The sequence below is a fragment of the Mirounga leonina genome, unplaced genomic scaffold, assembly GCF_011800145.1.
Source record: "Mirounga leonina isolate KUSES-001 unplaced genomic scaffold, KU_Mleo_1.0 Mir_454, whole genome shotgun sequence".
Taxonomy (NCBI): Eukaryota; Metazoa; Chordata; class Mammalia; order Carnivora; family Phocidae; genus Mirounga; species Mirounga leonina.
In genome coordinates, this window is record NW_023270763.1 from 7594957 (window position 1) to 7611080 (window position 16124).

The 16124-nt window shown below is 50.1% G+C and overlaps 1 protein-coding gene across 1 annotated transcript; it reads left to right on the plus strand.

Annotated features, from left to right (window-relative positions):
• The first annotated feature begins 641 nt into the window (after window positions 1-641).
• SERPINE1 (serpin family E member 1) lies at window positions 642-8144 on the plus strand. The gene is made up of 9 exons (XM_034988548.1): window positions 642-762; window positions 1342-1613; window positions 2206-2439; window positions 3187-3381; window positions 3985-4183; window positions 5127-5227; window positions 5345-5431; window positions 5998-6081; window positions 6421-8144. The coding sequence occupies exons 2-9, from the start codon at window positions 1343-1345 to the stop codon at window positions 6456-6458; spliced, it is 1209 nt and encodes a 402-aa protein (XP_034844439.1). The 5' UTR covers window positions 642-762; window position 1342; the 3' UTR covers window positions 6459-8144.
• Window positions 8145-16124: the final 7980 nt, after the last annotated feature.

The following is a 16124-nucleotide window of genomic DNA, read 5'->3' on the forward strand; positions in this document are numbered from 1 at the left end:
CCTTTCATCCTCCATCACCCCACCCAGCACACTCAAACCCCCTCCAGACACGGCTGTTGGCACCCAAGAGAGCCCCGGAGGCACCGTGAGAGTCTGGACACGTGCGAGAGTCAGCTGTGTGTCATCGACGGGCTGGCGGGCCCTTGGCAGGGAAGAGGGGAAAAACAGAAGGGAGTCCTCTGCGTGCTCATGTCCTAGACAGTCAAAACCCAGACAATCACATGGCACGCTCTGTGCCCTCTGGCCGCGGGGATGAGGCCAAGAGGAGGGAGGCGACCTGTTTCTCCAAAAGAAAAGGAAGAATGTAAACAGGGGAAGGTCATCGCAAACACCGGGTATTTGGGCTGGCCCTGCCCGGGGTCAACCTGGCAGATCATCCCAAAAGAGAGGGACACAGGCAGAGGGTAGCAAGTCCAGGGAGGCCCTTGGGCCAAGGCAAGCAGGGTTTGCCCCGTTGTTCCCGACCCCTCTCGCACACAAACACACACATGCCTCAGCCAGTTTGGCAGAGGGAGGTGCGGAGGGGGCCTGGCCAGACTTCCAGAGCCAGAAAGTGGGTGGGGCTGAGCCATGAGTTCATCTATTTCCTGCCCACGGCCGTATAAAGGGAGGCAGCAGGCTCCCGAGGAGCACAGCCGCGTCTGGCTGCAGGGCCAAGAGCACCGTCGAGAAAGCCACACCCCCTCTGGGGCCGCAGAATCGCCACCGTCAGCAGGAGCAACAGGACAGACGCCTATCACAAGGCACCTTTGAGAACTTCAGGTAAGAGAGAAATTAAAAAAAACCAACAACTCTCCATCTCTTCCTCGGGTTAAGGCGAAGAACGCCCCTCCGCGAAATGCCCTCCGTCCACGATCCCCGCTTTTCTTCTTTTCTCCCCCTGCTGGAGACCTGCAGACCTGAGTTGATGGAGGGCGGCCCCACCGACAACCCCACCACCCAGAAACAAGGGCCTGGATTCTCGGGCCTTCCGCATCAGGACACCCTGCCCACCTCTGGAAAGGGGCTTTTCATGCCCGCTAATTTGAATGAATGAAGGGTTGTGAAAGCATTAGAAGAGAATTAAAAGCATTATGCAAATCAAAGGCGTTAGTATAATTTGGCCTTTTGTTCTGCCCCCCCACCCCCAAGGGAGAGACACTGTAGGGTGCTGCCAGGGGTTTGGGAGAGTCCCACAGGTGGAACTGCGCTTAAGACTCCCTGGGGCTGAGACGGAGGGGACAGGCTCAGAATCGGGGCCATCAGGGTTCCTTAAGGACTCTCGCCCCCGTGTTCATGCATCACCCCACCTGCCCGTCTTCCAGAACTCTCCCCTCACCAGATCCTTTCTGCTTGCTCTAGGATGCGGACGTCTCCAGTCTTTGCCTGCCTAGCCCTGGGCCTGGCCCTCGTCTTTGGTGAAGCGTCGGCCTCCCGCCCCCGCCAGACTAGAGCAGTGCAACTGGCTACAGACTTCGGAGTGAAGGTGTTTCAGCAGGTGGCATTGGCCTCCAAGGACCGCAACATGGTTTTCTCCCCGTATGGGGTGGCCTCAGTCCTGGCCATGTTGCAGCTGACAACAGCAGGAGAGACCCGGCAGCAGATCCAAGAGGCCATGCAGTTCCAGATTAATGGTGAGAGATGGGGCAGAGCCGGGGTCGGGCGCTCACCCCGTCTTCTCGGGACAGGGGCGTCACCAACCAGAAGCAGGGGGAGGGCCAGTTCCTGCGCCACATCTCCCCAGCACACCCTGCATCACTGGGCCCTGGGTCCGTCACCGGGGGTACAGGCCAGGGGACGTGGCGTAAAGCAGATGTGCCTTACCACTTATTAACTGCATGACCTTCATGCCCCTATCTGCAAAATGGGGACAATAAAATTATCTCCCACACGGAGCTGCTGTAGGGATTCAATAGAATTATGCGGGTGAAATGCTTCTCATCGCTATTATTCTGATAAGAAAAAAATGTAGGGTTCAGAACTTAAAAGCAGAGAAAAATATTCTAACCCACAAAAGGGTCAGGACCTGAGATTTTTGAGGAAAAGAGGGAGACGCAGAAGAGATTAAGGTTTGGAAGGAAATCTCCCTCCATAGACCCCTGGGGGAGCAGAAGAGCCCCATCCAGATGGGCAGGATTGGGGCCTCCCCTGGGGGAAGTTGGCCCAACTCGGGGGCCCTTGGCTCAACGTAAGCTGATGTGTCCTTTCTGTCCTGTCCGGGCACAGAGGAGGGCATGGCCCCTGCCCTCCGCCAACTGTACAAGGAACTCATGGGGCCGTGGAACAAGGATGAGATCAGCACTGCTGATGCCATTTTCGTGCAGCGGGATCTGAAGCTGGTCCGTGGCTTCATGCCCCACTTCTTCAGGCTGTTCCAGACCACGGTCAAGCAGGTGGACTTCTCCGAGGTGGAGAGAGCCAGGTTCATCGTCAACGACTGGGTGAAGAGACATACAAAAGGTGAGTGGGGGGCGCCTGGGTGGCTCAGTTGGTTAAGCGACTGCCTTCGGCTCAGGTCATGATCCTGGAGTCCCTGGATCGAGTCCCGCATCGGGCTCCCTGCTCGGCAGGGAGTCTGCTTCTCCCTCTGACCCTCCTCCCTCTCATGCTCTCTGTCTCTCATTCTCTCTGTCTCAAATAAATAAATAAAATCTTTAAAAAAAAAAAAAAAGGTGAGCGGGTAGGGAGAGGAGGCTGGGCCCGAGGGCCTGCAGAGGAAGGGGATCTGGAAACAAATCTCCAGCATCCCAACCTCTCCCCAGCAGCGTGCTCTTCTCTGTAGTTGGGTCAGGCGCTTTAAGAATCAGAGCATCTTTGTTTTCATAAGTAGGCCATCTCAAGAACCACCTCTAAGGGCAGCCCTAAAAAGTGCTGTGAGTTGTCATAAGAACGGTTACGACCACAAGAAGAATACACAGCTCTCTCAGTCTCCAGCTTAGGGAGCAAAGTAAGGGAGGACTCACTCTCTGCGTCTGATCTTGGGCAGGATCCCAGGGCCAGAGCATGTGCTGAGCGGAAAACCCTCCCGAGACTCCTGGGAAGATGGAACAGGTTGAACACAGCTAGACTGGCTCACTTACGCCCCCAGTCTGCCTCCTGACCGGATCCCCTCAGAGACACACACATCCAATCTGAGGACCGAAGGGAACCCGCTAAGAGGATTAAAGCCTATCTAGCCCCCTCATGGCTCACCTGGCTTTCTCGTAGGCATGATTGGTGACTTACTGGGCAGAGGGGCTGTGGATCAGCTGACGCGCCTGATGCTGGTGAATGCCCTCTACTTCAACGGCCAGTGGAAGACACCCTTCCCCGAGTCGGGCACCCACCACCGCCTCTTCCACAAATCCGACGGCAGCACCATCTCTGTGCCCATGATGGCTCAAACCAACAAGTTCAACTACAGTAAGTTCAAGACCTCTTTCCAAAAGTCCCACCACTACTATACCTCATCCCCCTGGGGAGTTCCCTTTCCGGGGGAGGAGAAAACCCCGAATGTAGCCCAGCTTTGCCAAAGACTCCCCAAGCAGAAGCTGTTGGGATAACGGGAGCAGCCGAAAGTAGCTTTAGCTCATGCGAGAGGAAGCTGACATCCAGGAAGTCCCTCGAGCCCGCCTATGACCACGTGACCCCGGTCTCTGGTCCCCGAGTGTTTCTAGTGTGATTACAAGGGCAGGGGGGGCGGGGGGGCTCACAAATCCTGCTGGGGGCAGGCCTGTGTGGAAGTTGAGCTGAAGGAGAGAAGACTCGGAATGAGTTAGTGGCTGAGTGTGGGGGAGAGGGGGGTGAAGGCCAAGAAGGCCCAAAGGAGACAGAGTTACCAGAAGACACTGAATTGGCAGAAGAGAAGGGAAATGGGGATTAAAAAACTCTGACTGGGGGAGCCTCCAAAGCCCAGGTAGAAAGCTGGCTTCCAGAAAGAGGAGATAGAACTCGTTGCAAACCCAGTGCTGGGTGAGAACCAACAAGAGGGGTCATCTTCAGTGTGCCAATCTGCTGTCTTCGCAGCCGAGTTTTCTACCCCCGACGGCCGTTACTACGACATCCTGGAATTGCCCTACCACGGGGACACTCTCAGCATGTTCATTGCTGCTCCTTATGAGAAAGAGGTGCCTCTCTCTGCCCTCACCGACATCCTGGATGCCCAGCTCATCAGCCAGTGGAAAGGGAATATGACCAGGCGCCTCCGCCTCCTGGTTCTGCCCAAGTAAGTCATCCCTTGCTCTCACCACCCTTGCCAACACCCCAACCCCCTCTACCTGCCCCCTTCCCATCCCGCAGGGCTCCCTGAAAGGACCACCCCCTCATCGAGTTTCCCAAATGTGACATTTGTAGGGCAGGGACGTGTGTGGGAAGCTGATGGGAAACACTCCGGCCTGGGTTTGATTAAGATTCCTCCCATCCTCCCTCCTCCTGTTTCCAGTGGAGGGCGGCGGGGAATTTTTCTAGACCATGCCCCCACACTTACCACCCTCAGAATACCCAGCCAAAGCCAGCCAAAGGAAGAGCCGGAGAAATGGTGGAGGTGGGGGGGATAGATCGGCCTGTGAAAGACCCTCTCCCACCCGCATGGCTCAAGTCAACATCCAAACAATGGAGACAAAAGGAGCCCGAGCAGCTTCTTTCTAGCTGGCTTCCAACCAAGCAGATTTTAAAAATCTTTCTGCAGAAGCACAGAGGGTGGAGAAGGCTGAGGCTGGGTCATTCCAGAATTATAGGAAGCCTCCCACCACACTTACCCAATTTCCAGATGCTTTAATGGCAGGCCTGGGGAAAGGGGAGAATTTAGCTGGTTTGCGGGCTCTTGCCCCTCCCTGGCCCCCAGCCCTAGAAAGTGAAACCCAAGTTAATGAGAGCCCTGATGGGAAGCAGGGGGAGCCCAAAGCCTCTCTGCTGGAGTCCTCTTCAGAATTAGCTCCCAGAAACACAATCTACCGATCAGGTTCCAGGGGGTGGGGAGATGGCAGAGAATGTTCATTTCTATTAGGCCTTACACGCAGATTTGAAAAGACGAGCCTCCCTCCACTTCCACATCTGTCCCCATCCTGTCGGGCCAGCCAGCCAGCCCAGGGAGGGGATACGATGTCAGGGACTGGGAGAGGCTGCAAGGGGCGGCCTGAGCTTGAGCTGTTTCCTGCTCCTGTTCCCAGGTTCTCCCTGGAGAGCGAAGTCAACCTCCGGGGGCCCCTGGAGAACTTGGGGATGACCGACATGTTTAGGCCACACCAGGCGGACTTCTCGAGTCTTTCAGGTAGGAGATTTTCCTTTCACTTTCTTCCGCTGGTGGACTGTGGGGCCCCTAAGAGGACAAAGGAGTGTGTCCCTGAGAACCCCAGCTGATCTGCCCTCGGATCCACTTGTGTTTCAGATCAAGAGGGACTGTATGTGTCCCAGGCACTGCAAAAAGTGAAGATCGAGGTGAATGAGAGTGGCACGGTGGCATCTTCCTCTACAGGTGAGTCAGGTTCAGGTGAGGCCTGGTGGGTCTCAGCCCAGGACTTCCAGGAGGGGCCCACATCTGGGATGGATTCCACGGCTCTGCTCTACCAGCCTCTTGCCTCTCCCCATGGAGCGGCACCCCCTCCCGCCCCCGGTGCCAAGGGCATCGCCCCAACCCCACCAGAGTTTCTCAGCCTAGAAGGTGAGCCCACTTGGCCTGGGAGCCCAGTCCCTCACCCGATGGCTCCAGAGGTCCCCTGAAGGTGAAAAGCTCCCCACCCCCGCAAGGAAGCCTGGCTTCTCACGGTGGCTAGTCAGCTTAAGGAACTGGCTCACCAAGTCGCTCTAAAAGGGCTCACCTAAATGGCTGTGAGGAGTGGATAGATCTCTACGAAACTCCTGGAGGAAACCAGGCCTCCAAGAACTTCCCTAAACCGTTCAGGTTCACGGCCAGAACGACCAAGCCTCCTAGTCACCCCCCAAGGCTGCCATCAGAAGGCTGGTGTCAGGGGATTCCTGATGATCAGTCCAGGCGCCAGTGCCCAGTCCCTCTGTTCTAGATCATTGTTCCTTCTCTCTTAGCCATCATCGTCTCAGCCCGAATGGCCCCCGAGGAGATCATCATGGACAGACCCTTCCTCTTTGTGGTGCGGCATAACCCCACCGGTGAGCCGGGGCTGTGATGCTCCCCTGCCCTCTCCCCCACCCCCGCCCCATTTTCTCGCCCCAGGCACCAGTCTAGACAGGTGTAGACGCTCCCTCCCACCCCAATGGGACTCCAGACAAAGAATCCATAGCTCTGCTCCACCTCTTCCATTCAGGGACGATGCTCTGTCACCATCAGAGCACCGTGCCAGGACCCCAGCCCTAGCTTAGTCACAACAGCAGCTGGGACTCCAGACAGCTCACTCACGCTCTCACATCTCAGTTCATCCATAAACATGGGCCTGGGTGAGCTATGCCCTTTCTTCCCGTTCTCATCTCCCACGCTTCTTCCGTCCTCAGGAACGGTCCTTTTCATGGGCCAAGTGATGGAACCCTGACCGTGAGAAAAGCAGCCCTCATCTGGGACAGAACTGGAGATGTATCCGAGAAAGAAGGAACTCCAAAGGGGAAAAATATATATATATATTTTAATTAACTTTTCTGGAAGAAAAAAAAGGCATTTGCCTTTTTTTTTTTTAAGAGAAAAAAAAGGTAAATCTTTCAAATCTGCCTCCCAGACCTCAGCCTCTCCCAGGAGTGGGGAAGAGGACCTTTCAGTAAAACTCTCTCATGGAGCCCCCAGGAGAGACTCCGAAGCACAGCTGGGTCTCCACACCAGACTGTAAAACTCTGTACAACCCACCAGCACAGCTGCTTCTGCCCAGCGCTCTGCCCTCCGGGTCTTCGGACCTGGACCCTGCTGAGACCCTGGCAGGATGGCACCCCAAGGCTTATGGGAGCTTTTGTGTGCTTGGTAGAAACGATTTGTGTTCCAGTCACGTTGCTGTCACTCTCACACTGCCTTCCACTGCTAAGGAGGCTGGCGGCGAGCCAAAGGCCAGTGGGAGAGGCGCCCTTTCAGCTCGAGGTCTGTGCTGCCCCAGCTCAGAGGTCACGCGGATGGGCAGTGCCCCTGCCCACCCCGTGTGGAAACCCGCCCTGGCTTGGCCGTCTCCCTCCCAAGAAACAGTGTGCGTATGTTCTTTTGGAGTGCAGGTGACTTGTTTACTCATAGGAGCGGGTTTCTGCTTCCCACCAACTTTATTTTGCAGGAATGGAGGAAGAAAAGTGAGATGTGTGCCTGGCTCTTGGCTCTCAACTCCTGGTGGGGAGGATGGGATGCCAGGGATGTGCTTCAGTATTTATTACATCCTCGTCCTTGTGTGCTTGTGAGAGAGAACGAGGATGCTCAAGAAAAACGTATTATATGAACTTGCTTGTAATGTTCCCTGGTGGTTTGTGTCTTGCATCTCAGGAGTCTGGCCCCTTAACTAGCTGCCCCTCTGGGCGGCAAGCGTGGTGGGGCCCACACTGCCACCTTGTGGCTTCCCGAGCCCGATGGCTCCTCTCCCTTCCTGGCCCTTCCACTTGATGGCTAAGACCCCCGCCAAGATTATCCACCTTTAGGGACCAAAAGGATGTGGTGGGTCAGAGAGACTACAGCGAGGACAGAGTAGTTTCAAAATTTTCCAATATATTTAGGAACAGGAGAGCAAGGGGCTGCACGACCTAGCAGGACAGAACTTTCCCCAATTACAGGGTGATTCACAGCCGCATTGGTGACTCACTTCGATGTGTCATTTCCGGCTGCTGTGTGCAAGCAGTGGACACGTGAGAGAGGGTGAGAGAGATTGAGAGAGAGAGGAGAATGAGAGAGACCATGAGCTCGGACTTAACTACCCTAGCTAGATAATCTTTCTGAAAACCAGCAAGCTAGAGGCCATGGTATGAAGACCAATTTGTTAAAGAATTGCACAGAGATGTCGAATGAATGAATGTAATCCAAATAGGACCCTAATAACCTCCCTCCCCCACCCCCGTGCTCTTCAGTGAAAAATCTTTGTTCTTTGTTTGTTTGTTTCTCATAATGCACTGGACATGACAGCTACACACAGTACCCATAAGGATACCCAAATGTGGGGTCCAACATTCTTGAAGTTGTGTTGAATCATATGCTTTTTCACTTTTGATATATAAACGAGTAAAATATTTTAAAAAAATAATAAAATAAATTAATTAAAATATTCCAAAAGAGTCCCTGTCTTTACTTTCCACATTTCACACAGTACAAAATCAGAATTCCATCAGTCCATAGATTTCTCCACTAAAGGGGATCTTTACGCCCACAAGCCCAAGGCACGGAGACTTGCCCTGGGCAGGTCGCTGGGGCTGACCATGGGGACTCTGCAAGAAGGCCCATGGGACATGTTGTGCAGGGCGAAATTCTCCCCCTGGGCGTCACCCTCAAAAAGGAAAGAGGGGTCCCTCAAACACCTTCCACCTGCCCTGACACCTGCTCATGCGCACTGTCCCTGTGGGTTCCCATCTCTGTTCATGCCATTGCCTTCCCTGTCAAATGCCCCCACCCCACTTCTCAAAACCCAGACCAAGTCCGGCTCTTCAACCTGGTGTTCCCCATGGGTCTGGTCCACACCATCACTCTCTACTTGGCATTTAACAAGATTTCTTTTTCCGGGTGTGAAACAGTGCTCGTATTCATGTGTGCTCTTTAACTTTGAGTGTATTACCCTCACCATCCCCATGTACAGATCGGGTTCCTTTGAAAACAAGGCTCTTTTGTGATATAGACTCTCTTAATATCCTCCTGAAAACGACATCCTGGAAAGTCTTTTATTCTCTTCCTCTAGTCTCATGAAGGCTCTTGCCAGGGGACATACCTCCCCCAATTAGTTTCTGTTCATATCTTCAAAAAAATCATCTTTTAAACTGAAAAAAATACCAAGAATTAGCTGTCGAAACTATATGCTGTCCACCTCCAGAACCCTAAAGATAGGATTGATAGATCCAGCCCCCTGCAAACCTAAGTCTCTCTCTTTTTAATTTTTATTTCTTTTAAGGAATCTCTAAGCACAACGTGGGGCTCGAATTCATGAACTCATGATCAAGAGTGAGTTCAGACTGAGCAAGTCCCTAGTTCTTGCCTTAATAGGAACTAATTACCATCTGGGGGCTCTTGCAAAATGCTGTCTGACAGTTAATAGGTAGTGAGCTCTCCATCACTAGAAGTGTTTAAGGACAGCCAGGATAACCTCTTGGTGGCGATGCTTCTGCAGTCAGGGTATATTTTTTAAAATGTAAAATGTATATTTTAATCTAAATTTAATTTTAAATGTCAGGTGACTTATTTAAGTGATACCAAACACAAGCTCATAGTAAGACTCAGAAAGGTAAAAATGGGAACTTAATTGGTCCCCAGTTTCTTCTGTGTTCTTTTAGAACTTTGCTAAGCATTTATAAGCATATTTAAAATATTCTTCACTTTCACACAAATAAGATTATACATACCTAATTATATATATAATTATATATATATATATACATACCTACATACACACACACACACACAGTGTTTGGCAACTTGCTTTATTTACCTAATGATATATCCTACACACCTGCCCTCATTCTCTTTACCAGTTGCATGTATAGATGTACTATAATTCCTTAACCACTGTTGATGGATTTGGGTGGTTCCATGGCCTTTTTTTATTGCCATTTTTTTTTTTAGATTTTATTTATTTATTTGACAGAGAGAGATACAGCGAGAGAGGGAATACAAGCAGGGGGAGTGGGAGAGGGAGAAGCAGGCTTCCTGCCAAGCAAGGAGCCCGAAGCGGGGCTCAATCCCAGGACCCTGGGATCATGACCTGAGCTGAAGGCACACGTTTAACAACTTAGCCACCCAGGCACCCCTTTTATTGCCATTTTTGTTACCAACAAGGCTGAGATAGACATCTTTGCACATTCATCCCAGTACATGTGTGCTTGTGTGTCCATAGGGTAACTTCCTAGCAGCAGGACTAAGGATCTTTCAAGAAACTCTCAACCCTGCAGTCATGTGACTCTGGTAATACAAACATTTTCAAAAGGCACAAAACAGTCAAAAGTGATCATTCTGCCTGGTTAGAATCTTACTTCTTCTCAAGCTTAAATAAGCCTTCACAACTTTCCTAAATAAGCCCACTGCTGTGAATGAAGATAGATTTTAGGCCTTGAACTAAAGGAACCTTCACATTATAATTTTCTCTAAATTGTGTTAGACTTCCTTGGAGCAAGTTTAGATTATGCTGTAAATCCAGAAAGGGCGTTCATTCAACCTACTCACTCCCCAATCATTCAACATTTGCTAAAGGCCTTCTCCCTGACCCTGTCATTCCTGTTTCCCTCTAGAGGGACAGTTAGAGACCTTCTTGGATGCCTCCAAAGTGGTACACTAAGATGTTCAAAGGGGATGCGGTTGTTTGGCACCTTCTCCTTATGTTTTCCTCTCTTTGGATTTGTCTCTTTTTTTAGGTTTTCTTCTCCCCTAAGGGTCCATATAGTAAGAGGGACCCCAAAGCCCAATCAAACCTGAAAGGAAGGTCTCCTCTCTTCTTAGAAAGCCAATGGATTAACTGTACTGGAATTAAAATGTAAATTTTGGAAGGAAGGAAGGAAGGTGGAAGGGAAAGAAGGAAGGAAGGTAGAAGGGAGGGAAGGAAGGGAGGAAGGGAGGGAGGGAGGAAGGGAGGAAGGGAGGAAGGGAGGGAGGGAGGAAGGGAGGGAGGGAGGGAGATGGGGCGTAAGGAAAGAAGGCCAGTATGCATAGCCCACTGAAGCTACTCTGAGCTTTCGAAAGATGATCTCAACCTCAGTGAATGCTCCTTCTTTCCTTTCCAATTCTCTGGCAAGCTCTGTGGGACCAAGATGGAACTAGAAACTCGTCACAGAACTAGAGAAAAGGGGCCATAGAGGCCACTTGGCCTGCTTCTAGCTGGCTCAGACCAGAGATGCCCAAACTAGACGTGGCCTGATCCAGTTCACAAGATCACTGAGATTGGTAGCCAAAACTTCAGCTGGTACTAAAGTATTCCTCTTTCTGCAAGAATACTTCCTTCCTCTTGTATAGCTCTCCCTTTGGGCTCATAGTGGGGAGCTGGAGTCATGAAGGTAACGGTCCAAGAATTCAGGGATACAGGGACCCAGACAGATCTGTCCTCCTTACCCCTGAAAAGATGACCAATTCCATGAACTGGGCTAGCTGTTGAGGATTTACCCATCGGTAACAGATTTGCTTAGAAACTGAAAGAGTCTTGAAAAGCAGAGCAAGTTAGCCTGGTTCGACAGTGTACCGTTCAAAAACCCATCCATCCTTGCTGAGAAGTCTCAGAAGAGAAGGGTTCATCAGAAGGCCTCACCCCCGCAGAGAGAGTTTGCTCCGGGAGGTGCCCTATTTAACTGTGCCCTCTGCTTTTCTCAGATATTTTGGGGACAGAGATGATGATGCGGCCTCACAGTACAAAGCCTGCCCAGCCCTGCCTGGCTTCGCCCTGGCCCGCCTCCTCCACCCTTCCAAATCTCTCTTCCTCCATCTCTTTAGAAATGAAAAGCCAACAAGATTTGCTTCCAGCCATCATTACAGCACATTTCTTATAAACCTCACACAGTGGAATTATTTATCTGCCCACGTGTGGGCAATGAGTATGACTCATTCTGTAAATCCCTCCATGGTAAAAATATTCCATCAGAATGAAACTTGTCAAGGAGACACCATCTGTTTTCCAAACCACTCTTTTTTTTTTTTAGGTGGTTCCTCAAGTAAGTTTTGTTGCAATAGTAGCAAATACTTATGTCGAGATGAGGAAAGCAGGCAGAGAGGGGTTGAGAAACTTGTCACTATTATTATTATTATTATTATTATTATTATTACATAACAGCCCAGATGCCTCTGTGCTCTTTGTTACACTGTCCTACCCCGCTCTGTGGCATTTGTGAACACAGGTCTCCCTGCCCCCACGTGCCAGGCACCAGCATGCCCTTATACCTCCGCCTTCAGCCTGCACGCCCGCCTCCTACCACCACATAGCCTTTTCCTTTATTTCCTAGCCACCAGATGTCGCTTTGACTCCAGTGGAAAGCTCTTTTTGAAGCAAAGCAGCTGTAGCTTCTGCCAAAATCTGGCCAAGTTTGAGCCCCATACGATTTAACAAGTATTTATTTAAAAGCTTAACTTGATACTGGGTACTGTGAAGCCCTTTTAAAAAGCATAAGTGATCTTTCTTACTATCAAGTACCTAAGGAGAGTAGACACCAAAAAGCTGAAATGCTACATGAGTCACTGCCCAAAGATGGTTGAAGGGAACACTGTCAAAATGATCGCCATGGTCTACACTAGAGTGCAAGGCTCATCAGGACTGGGACCTTGATGGAAACTTACAGGATGGATAAGGTGGATTTGGGTCTGTGGGGCAGGCATGGTAGGGCATTTCAGAAAACAGTGTGGACAAAATGACAAAGGAACAATACTAGCAAGTCATGTTCAAGGCACATATCTGAGGAGAAGGTTGGTCTTTAGACTGCTGTCTCTCTCCTCTGATAACCCAGCCAGTCAACTCTCCCCCTCTTCGAAACACCCTCTCCTGATCTAGTCAGGCAAGTCTGGCCTATGTCCCTTGAATCAGCCATGCTTTCTTGTTATCCTTCATGTCCCAGGATTATAGCCTGCAAGCCTACGAAAAGGTGGTGACATTTACCACAATGGGAAACCAAAAGATGGGATGGTTTCAGGGGAGGGCGAAGGAAGAAGGCACCTCAGTGAAGCTTGAGATGACAATGGAATTTTCTTTTTTGAAAAAAGGTTTTATTTCTTTATTTGAGGGAGAAAGCGAGAGAGTGATGGAGAGAGCACAAGCAGGGGGAGCTGCAGAAGGACAGGGAGAAGCAGGCTTCCTGCTAGGCAGGGAGCCCGACAGGGGGCTCGACCCAGGACCCTGGGATCATGACCTGAGCTGAAGACAGACGTTCAACCAACTGAGCCACCCAGGCTCCCCAACAATGGAATTTTCAAATGGAGGATCCAGTGTCCATTTATTCAACCAATATTGGGTATCTGCTGCTATACATCAGGAATTGTGCTGGGCACAGTAGAAACAGCAAAAGAAGACAGTTTATCCTCTAGCAGAAATAACAGACATTGGACATGCTACCGCTATATACAAAATTAGAATGTAGCATATTTTGGATTAGAAGATTTAAACATCTAGATTTGATAACCATGGATACCAATCATAATTGATGCCCATCAGCAAGCACTATGATGGAGGATGCTGTGAAGAAACAAAAGAGGAATAAGATACCATCCTTGAAGGAGCTTCCAATCCAGCGGAAGAGACAAGGCGGCTTACATGTGCAGCCAGGGGACAATATGGCATGCTAACCAAGTTTACCAGACTTCTTAGTTACCAGGAACAGAAACCAACTCTAGCTAAGGGAAGCGGCACAGGAAACTGGGGAGCTCAGGGAATTGCCAGGAGAGCCAGAGAACCGGAGGAAGGTCTCATACTAGAGACAGTGCCCCCAAATCACAGCGGTGCCCCCGCCCGAACCTTCACTGGGCACAGGACACCGCCATTGGTGCTGCTGCCTTGGTGCCCTAAATTTCGACCCTGTGACCCTCTGCCAGAGTCTTACCTTCCCTCCATCACCTCATTCCTTCCCGGACCAAAGTCGGGGCAGATGCGCAGACTGGCCAAGTCCAGCCGACATGGCGATGCTGTGGTCCCAAAGAAGGCTGCAAAAGCGAATGTCAGGAAACTTCACATGCTTCACTGGGAGGCTGTTCCATCTCTCCCTAGGCTCATAAGGTGGGATTCCCAAGCCCTAGGAAGTGGGGTTAGAGCCTGGGAGATGAAAGACAATGGCAAACATCTACCACAGAAGGTATTCTAACTGTCCAGACTGTTAGGAACAGCACATGGTAAGGTCCCAACTGCTCAGTTAAACAAAACAAAACAAAAAAACAAAGATGGCTACAAATGACATCATTAGGGAACTATGGACTATTTAAAAGAATGTGCAAAAAACGGTTGCAGAGGCACCTGGGTGGCTCAGTTGGTTAAGCGTCCGACTCTTATTCCGGCTCCAGTCATAATCTCAGGGTCATGGATCGAGTCCCACATGGGGCTCGGCGCTCAGCACAGCATGTTTGTTCCTCTCCCTCTGCTCCTCCCCCTGCTTGCTCTCTCTCTCTCTCTCAAATAAATAAATAAAATCTTTTTTAAAAAATGGGTGCAGAGGGCATCACAAGAGGGAGAAACACAGAGCATAAACTCATAGAGATGGAAGACTTCAGGCCACCCCTCCAACCACCACAGGAACCACCGCCTACAAGCAGAAGAGGAAAGGCTTGGGGAGGTTTCAGCATGGTTTGTAGGGTGACAATAGAAACGTCATCTGAACCTATGAAGGTGAATCTCCCCTCTAACCCTCCAGACTTATCTTTGACTCTTCCTCCTTTTCCTTTACTTGGATGAATTCTCGTTCCAATTTTAGTATATGTGCTGCCGAAGCGAGCACACTTGGATGAATTCTCAATGTCAGTTGATGGGCCCATTACAGGCATCTCTCCAATTTGTCCCTCTCCATTTCATCTTTGTGCCTGGATTCCCAAAGATGATCCTCCAGCCTTCCATTTATCCTTTCAAATTGTCCCCCGTATTACTAGAAGGTTAACTTTCTTAAAACCATTCTCACCAAGTTATCCACCAGCTCAGGCAACCATAATGCCTCCCAACTGCCCACTGCATCAAATCTGAACTCTGCAGACACAGCCAAATTGGATCACTAACTCAGAGACTCGCTACATTCGTCCTTTGCTAACAGTGAAGAGATCCAGTCCACCGGCTACAAACTAGTTTGAACCACCTGAAGTCTAAGGACTCGGCATGAGCAAAATCCACATTTCTAACAATTCTCTCATGAATCTTCTCTTTTCTTCAGTGAGGCATACCACTTTGAGACAAGGAATTCTAGAAAGTATCAGCTTTCCAAGGAGTGTAGGAGTTCACATCTCTAGAGCTTCCAAATTTCCACCCGCTGTTGCTCAGCTCTCTGCTTTACCTCTCTGCCTCACCGCTCATTACTTCCTTATCTACAACCTTCCCCCCAGCCTCCCAGGAGCATATTTCTTTTCATTCGTTTTGCGTTCTGCCCCTCCTACACATCTCCTTTCCTTCTTTTCACTCCGTAATGATTTACCCTTCCTAACTCCAACAGCTGGCTTTATCGATCTTATGCTTGACCTAAAAACAAAACAAAACAAAACAAAACAAAAAAACCCAAGATAGTTAAACCAACGTCTACTTCAGTGGCAAGCTGAAGGTGTACACGGAGGAAAAAGGGGATTGACAAAGAGGAAAAAGAAAAAGTAGAAGAAAGGGGGCACCTGGATGGCTCAGTCGTTAAGCGTCTGCCTTCTGCTCAGGTCAAGATCCCCAGGGTCCTGGGATCGAGCCCCGCATCAGGCTCCCTGGTCTGTGGGAAGCCTGCTTCTCCCTCTCCCACTTCCCCCTGCTTGTGTTCCCTCTCTCGCTGTGTCTCTCTCTGTCAAATAAATAAATAAAATATTTAAAAAAAAAAAGAAAGAAAAAGAAAAAGTAGAAGAAAGAAGTTGAGAAAGGGAGAAAGTGAGAAGCGATATCGAGTGTTGACTGTGTTGACCATGTGCCAGATACTTTCTGTACATCCTCAGAACAGCCCTGCAAGGCAGGTATGCCCATCCTCAGTTTTCCAATAAGGAAACTGAGGGCTAAATGACTCACCTGAAGCCACACATCTAGTAAGGGTCAGAGACGAGACCCTATCCCAGGTGGATTAGGCCCCCTGTCTTGCAACGACAGCATATTCCTTCCATATCCAAGAGTAAGAAAAAAAGAACATAAAATGGAGACGGGTAAGGCCTTACCAACAATAGCTCTAAGTGCTATTCAAAAAATAATAGCATCATTTTCAACATGACAAAATGGAAGGTTTTCTCGTATCCCAAAGTGCCAGTTGCGTCACTCGACCGCGAGGAAACACACCTGCACAGGCGCGCATGCGCACATACGCACGCGGTGGATGGAAAAGCCCGTATTCTAATTCACAGCCTCATCTTTACACTTGTGTCCAGGTTACATCTGTCCCTTTTCAGTTTCGACCCGCGCTACCCTTTTAAGATGCTCTTTATT